At 40.3% G+C, this 6930-nt stretch overlaps 1 protein-coding gene across 2 annotated transcripts in view; it reads left to right on the forward strand.

The window, feature by feature from the left end:
• Positions 1 to 6930, forward strand: part of TET2 (tet methylcytosine dioxygenase 2) — a 71535-nt gene extending 64605 nt beyond the window's left edge. For both annotated transcript variants that reach the window (XM_020796411.3, XM_073001846.2), the window contains exons 9-10: positions 997 to 1357; positions 3676 to 6930. In XM_020796411.3, coding sequence (XP_020652070.3) covers positions 997 to 1357; positions 3676 to 5039 — 1725 coding nt within the window. In that variant the 3' untranslated portion in view covers positions 5040 to 6930. The remainder of the gene's footprint in view (positions 1 to 996; positions 1358 to 3675) is intronic.

Consider the following 6930-nt stretch of genomic DNA (forward strand, 5'->3'; position numbering starts at 1 on the left):
GTCTCCTCCAGCACCACAATTCAAAAGCTTCCATTCTTCGGTGGTCAGCCTTCTTTATAGTCCAGCTCTCACTTCCATACATCACTACAGGAAAAACCATAGCTTTGACTATGCGGCTTTTTGTTGGCAAGGTGATGTCTCTGCTTTTTAAGATGCTGTCTAGGTTTGTCATCGCTTTCCTCTCAAGAAGCAGGCATCTTTTAATTTCGTGGCTGCTGTCACCATCTGCAGTCTACCCATCACTTATTTGTACAAGGTACTGTATAGAGAAATGAGCTGACTAGATAGTGAGTTGGATACCTGGCTGCAAAGCTGAGGTCAAGAGTTCAGTTCCCCACAGTGCCTCTCAGGAGAAAAAACATCCTGTGTTACTTTGGGCAAGCTGCATCACCCCAGAGTGCTCTCAGAACAAGATACTTTCAACTACTTTTAAGTCCAGTGTATCTAGAAAACCAGGGGAAAGGTCACCATGCCTGAATCTACTTGACAGCATGTAATTATCACCATCATCTATTACAGAGGCACCAACTCCAACATTGATGTTAAAGTAGCCATTGACTAATCAGAGTCAGAGAGAATAGTGTCTTCTAATAGCCAGAAGGCACCACTTCCCAAGGTTGCTAAGTAAATGATATGTTTGGGATGAATTTTCAGGCCATTGTTTTGAACACCAGCCAAGAGAAAAAAGCTGTTGACTCAGTCAATATTTTTGCTCTTAGAGCTGCAAGGTTATAGAATTTACTTTGAAATACCTTAAGTTATGTCACTTCCTTCCTTTTAGAGAAAGAAAGAAAAAAGTTAATGAGGAAACTAGAAAGTGTTAAGGGTTTAAAATCAAAAGACAGTTCTTGGTTTAAGTTCCCAACACAGAGGCTGGAATTCAAGATCAGTTAGCCATGTGTGCTTTTAAGGTGGAAATCATATTTATATACAAGCCAAACTCTATCACAATGTCCTGTCTTACTAAAAGGACATTCTATCCCACTGTTTTAATAGGTATGTACTCTAACCCGAGAAGACAATCGTGAACTTGGCCAAACACCAGAAGATGAACAACTTCACGTGCTCCCTTTGTACAAAGTATCTGATGTTGATGAATTTGGAAGCGCAGAAGGGCAGGAGGAGAAAAAGCAGAATGGCAGCATCCAGGTCCTTACTTCTTTTCGACGAAAAGTAAGAATGCTGGCTGAACCTGTGAAGACTTGCCGGCAAAAAAAGCTGGAAGCCAAAAAGGCAGCAACTGAGAAGTTGGCTTCCATGGAGAATGGATCTAGTAAACATGAGAAAGAAAAATCAGCCGCAGCACGTCAGAAGCAGGCCAGCTCAGAGGCATCAGCTCATGCAAAACAGTTAGCAGGTATGGTTGTGGACACACATACACCACTGTTCAACATGCTGTTACATCTGCTGTTTGTGCTATTGGGGTTATGAGATGTGTGAGATAGACTAGGTCATTTTCTGAAGCTGAAATGTTCAGCTCTCAGGACTTTCCTAAAGTTGAGCAACATATTTAAGTGTTAGTTTCTTTATTTAAGGTCAAACGGGCAACTAATGGTCCTCCAGATGTTGCTAAGCTGCAGCTCCCATCAACCCTGGGCAACATAGTCAATGATGGACCATTGGTTATGCAGACCTACAACATCTGGAGGAACATGAGTTGCACACTTTTTGTTTAAGACATTTGCCTTTCCTAGGACAAATGTAGTATTTGATTCCAAGTTGTATAGCTCAGTCCATTGCTGCCTAAAGCTTAGGAAAAGAGAAAGCAACTGCCCTACATCAGATCAGATTGTCTGCCCACTTAGACAAGTGTTGTCTGCTTTGACTGGCAGCAACTCTCCAGGCTCTTAGGATTGTCTGAGACCCTCGGTTGAGCTGAAAATGGAGTCAAGTGAAAGGGGGTCCTAGAGGTTCCATGGTTTTATTCTTGATTATACATTTGAAAGTTTCATGGTTGATGGATAATGAAATGTCTATTTCTGGACAAAACTGGATAGCATGTGCAAACATGCCACAGGGAACTTTCTTCCTGATTCAAGTAGCAATGCAGGAGGCAAGATATTTTTTATTCAGGATGATTGCAGGGGAGATATATAAATGCCTTCTTGCCCACTTACTGCATTCCTGATTGTGTTCAGCTCCCAGAGGGCATGATTTCCATTTTTTAAGTGCACCTAATGCAAGAAAAAGCAACAGTACATTTAATGTCACATCCAGTTTGACTCTTAGGTTTTCATTTGAATAGGTACTGTACATTGAACTGATATAAAAATGAACAGCCTGTTTGTGTGTAGAAACAGTCTGTCTATGCCTCAGTATCTTTTAGGATTTCAGTGCTATATTTGTTCTATAGTTTTTGCATATACCCTGACAAATCATACTAGGTATTAAAAAATACAAATAGATACAAAACAGAGATATACAAAATGTATGAACTTCTGGCTATCTCGAGTGGTTTAGGTGTCTGGTTGCAGAGTGTCATCAGTTTCTTAATTGTTTATATAAAACATACACATGGACCAAGCAAACAACATAAATTCCAAATGGTTGGGTGAATGATTGGAACTTCATTTGTGGCGTGGAGCTTTCACCTATTCTGTTTTTACTTCTTTTACAGATGGGATGAGAATTTTGTTTGCTTGTATGTTTTTTATTAGAATTTACCAGAATGTTGCTAAACTGTTGCAAAATGGTTTCTTTTGGAATAAATGTTCATTTCATTTCAAGCCTTTTTCTGTTCTCTCTCTCTCTCTCTCGCTCTCTCGCTCTGTGTGTGTGTGTGTGTGTTTGTGTGTGTGTGTAAAATAATAACAGGAAGCAATAAGGCACACCTACCACTCCACACAGCCTTGCCAAAGTAGAAAGTGGAGGGAGAATTCCCTGCAAAACAGAGTTTTCGATCCCCAAAATAATTTAGGTTTTCTTTAACATTTCCCTACTACTGGCAAAATCAGTACAAGGGAAACCAAAGTCTGCTCCAACCTGATGCTTTTGGAGAGCTTCCTGCATGCTGTCACCAGCAAGAGAATTGCTAATCAGTTGTCTGTTGACTTCTCCTGACTGTACCTTCAGGAAGTCTAGTACTCATTTGGTGAAATCCATTTGTAAGTCCCAACTAGAGTAGTCCATTGAATGAATGGTCATAAGTTCCATTCATTCAATGAATCTAAACTAGTTGATACTAAAAAGAGGACTTAGGACATCATCTGCACACTTTTATTGTCTCTCACGCTATCACAAGTGTCTTGAAAATGTGTTGCAGGCTAGAGCGATACAGCATCTCCAAGTCCGCACACATATCATTATTGGACTATGCTGGGGAAAGGGAGTGCTTTTTCTTAATATGTCCTGTCCTGTCCACTTTTGATGAGCTTGTCTTCTCAATAAATAAAATAACTGATAGAAGGTATGAAGGATGAGGCACACCAGAAAAAAAGTGCCCCTAAGATATAGGCTTCATCTCATTCTCTTATCTCCAACAATGATGACAGCCTACACACATTTCAGTAGTAGTAGTAGTGAACCTTCCTTCACTGATCACTGTGGACACCTTCCAAAAATACTGGCATGTGCATTGCCTCTTCCTAATACAAGAGAAGGGGGGGAAATCTATGCATTTAGCATTGGTTTTATCTCATGTAAAACCACTTTCCTGTTTTTGTTTTCTGTCTGCAGATCTGTTGCGTCTTTCAGGACCAGCTATGTCACAACAGCAGCTCTATCAGCATTCGCATCCGCATCATGCCCTCCCTACTAAACCTCAGTCAAATCATATCAACTCCTACTCTTCTTCTGCCCCCACAAACCTCTACATGGGTCTACCTAATCCAGCCAATCCATATCCAAACTCTTCACATGCTTCAGGTCCTTATGGCGGGTCCAGCCCCATGAACATCTACCCAACCTCTTCACAGCCTACAGGAGCGTATTTGAATTCTTCCACTCTCATGAATCCCTACAACCAATATCCCCATTACCAATGCAATGGAAACTTGCCTATGGACAACTGTTCCCCCTACTACAGTTCCTATTCCAACCAGCCTCAGCATATGGACTTGTTTAGATATCAGACCCAAGACTCTATATCTAAACTAAGTCTACCTCCTATTCATACATTATATCAGCACAGGTTTGGAAATAACCAGAACTTTGGCCCTAGGTACTTGAATTATGGAAACCAAAATGTGCAACTAGATGCTTTCAACAGTTGCACCATTAGACCAAATGTGCAGCATGCAAGTTCTTTTCCTTCTTACTCCACCCATGAAGTTGAAGATCCTTTTATGGACATTGCTTCTAGACTCAAATCTAATCTAAATAAGCCAGGCATAGATTACCTGAATAAAAATGGTGACCATCTGTATCCCCCTCCACACCTAACACAGGACTACCACTCTGCTGCAAGCATGTTCAATGGTCCTCATTCAATCCACCTTCAGAACAAGGATAGTCAAGCAGCTAATGGGTTGTCAAACATGTTTCCAGGTCTTAACCACAACAGAACTTCTTCCCAAGAAGGCATGAATAAAACTGAGGTGCTTAATCATCCAGAGGATCCTGATGAGGTCTGGTCAGACAATGAGCAAAGTTTTTTGGATCCAGACATTGGAGGTGTGGCTGTTGCTCCATCTCATGGGTCAATTCTCATAGAGTGTGCAAAACGTGAACTCCACGCAACCACCCCATTGAAAAACCCCAATAGGAACCATCCCACAAGAATATCACTTGTATTTTACCAGCACAAAAGTATGAATGAGCCAAAGCATGGTCTCGCATTGTGGGAGGCTAAAATGGCTGAGAAGGCAAGAGAAAAAGAGGAGGATTGTGAAAAATATGGCCCCGATTATGTGCCTCAGAAAGTGCATGGCAAAAAAGTAAAACGGGAGCCCACAGAATCAAACGAGAACTTGGAACCAACCTACATGCACTTCATCAGGTCTCTTGCACAAAGGACGATGTCACTCACCACGAACTCCACAGTTACCACATCTCCATATGCCTTTACACGGGTTACCGGGCCTTACAACAGATACATATAAGTCAAGTCTTTGTTCATTACCTCATCTGGTTTGTTGTTATATACTTTTTTTAAAAATGTCAGTAGGATAATAATAATTCTTTCTAGGCTGTAGGCAGAGAAAGGGTAAAAGACAGTATTTTGCCTTTTAAATTCTCAATGGGAAAACCTCCTCTTACCAGCAAACAGCGTAACATTATGCCACTGCATTTATTGGGCGAGGGGTCACAGGTAACATGGGTAATGTGCTAAGAACTAAAGCCAAAGCACCCTATGCAAAATGAATCACTGATAGTCACCAGTTATCACTGAAAATCTGGTTTGACTGCTGGAAGAAATAATCCATATTCATAATTTTAAAAAAAAATTGCATCTGTGACCATTTTAATGAAAGCTAATAAGTAAGAGAAGTCTGTTTGTTAAAGTGAACATACTGTAGTATTTCAGTAGCAGAAATTTTAAAATATCTCCAGGTGCTGAATTTACAATGTGCTGAAATACTGGAAATATAACTTTTTTTAACATGCAGCTTTTTAACGTGCAGGGTTTTGTTGTTTTTGTTTATTTTCTGCTGTAATCTTATCATTGACTTGATTTTTTTTAATCAGGATAGCTACATATATAACAAAGAATACAAAGCAAAACACTGAATTTGTTTGGATATTCTAAAACATGGTGCTATGTAGAAGAATTGTGTCTAATACAGCAGTTGAACAGTTTTAATGCCTTTTTAAACCACAGTGGGTTAAAACTATACTGTGCTATCCTTGAACTGTAAACAGGATCTTTAAAAATTTGTGCTTTTGTATCCAGTAAGCCTGGTCTTTTTTTTTTTAATGCATTTTTAACAAATGGGAATTTTGATGAGTCAGAACCAAAAGATCTAACAAAGCAATACATGAGCAATGGGATTAAGGCATGTTAAACCAGAGGTTTCTCTGAAACTTTCTGTTTCACATATTCTCTGCATGATGGGAGCAGTAATGAGCCTTGGACTCATGTGCTTCCAATTCACCCACTTACTTCCCTGGTCCAATCAAGAAAAACAAGACAGAGGAATTAACTTCCTATTCTAAACCAGTCAGTTTAGAATAGGGGAAACTAAAGAAGGGAAACTTTTTTTAAAATAAGCTATTATCAAACCATGGCTTATGAACCTGGCTGGTTAACAAATCAGAGTTTACGTTAACTAGACATGGCCGTAAAGTTAAACCCTAGTTAATTCAAAACAAAATGTAGATATCTTTCTGTTTTCTCCTTGTGCCTATACTGGAGTTAGTGTGAGGAGTGGGTAAGATGAAGCTTTGCTTCAGTTCATTCATATGTGATGCCACCGTCCAAACTAAAGCCAATCAGTTTATAGCACATTGTCATGTAGTTCGGTGGTAGTGACCCTTTTTGCAGAAATACTATATTTTCTTACAGCCAGAGTTTCCCCAGCCAGAATTCTGGGAGCCACAGACAAGAAATCAAAGCTCTCAAATGTGTTTTCATTCACTCAGAGTTGCCATCTTCTGAAGGTCTCCTTAACCATGTGCTGTCAAGTCCATTCTGACATGGTGACCATTTTCAGGATTGTCTAGGTGAAGAATACTCAAAAGGTGTTTAACATTCTCTCCTTCAGGGCTCCCTGGGACTTTGTAGCTTGCCCAAGGCCACACAGGCTGGCTGTACTTGAAGGAGGCGCAGTAGAGAACTGAACTCCCAACCTCTGACTCCATAGCCAGATACTTACACCACTGAGCTGTCCAGCCAGCTGAAGGTCTCCTTAGTAACCTTCACTTTGACTGTGAAGGAGGAAGTGGCTGAGAAGATCTAAGTTGCAGGGGAGCCACAAAGGGTTATTAGATTGGTAGTTTTTTGGAGAGGCATCCTGTACAGAATCTAATTTGTAGAGTGACTACTGGTCCCAT

The sequence above is a fragment of the Pogona vitticeps genome, chromosome 5 (assembly GCF_051106095.1).
Source record: "Pogona vitticeps strain Pit_001003342236 chromosome 5, PviZW2.1, whole genome shotgun sequence".
NCBI classification, from domain to species: Eukaryota; Metazoa; Chordata; class Lepidosauria; order Squamata; family Agamidae; genus Pogona; species Pogona vitticeps.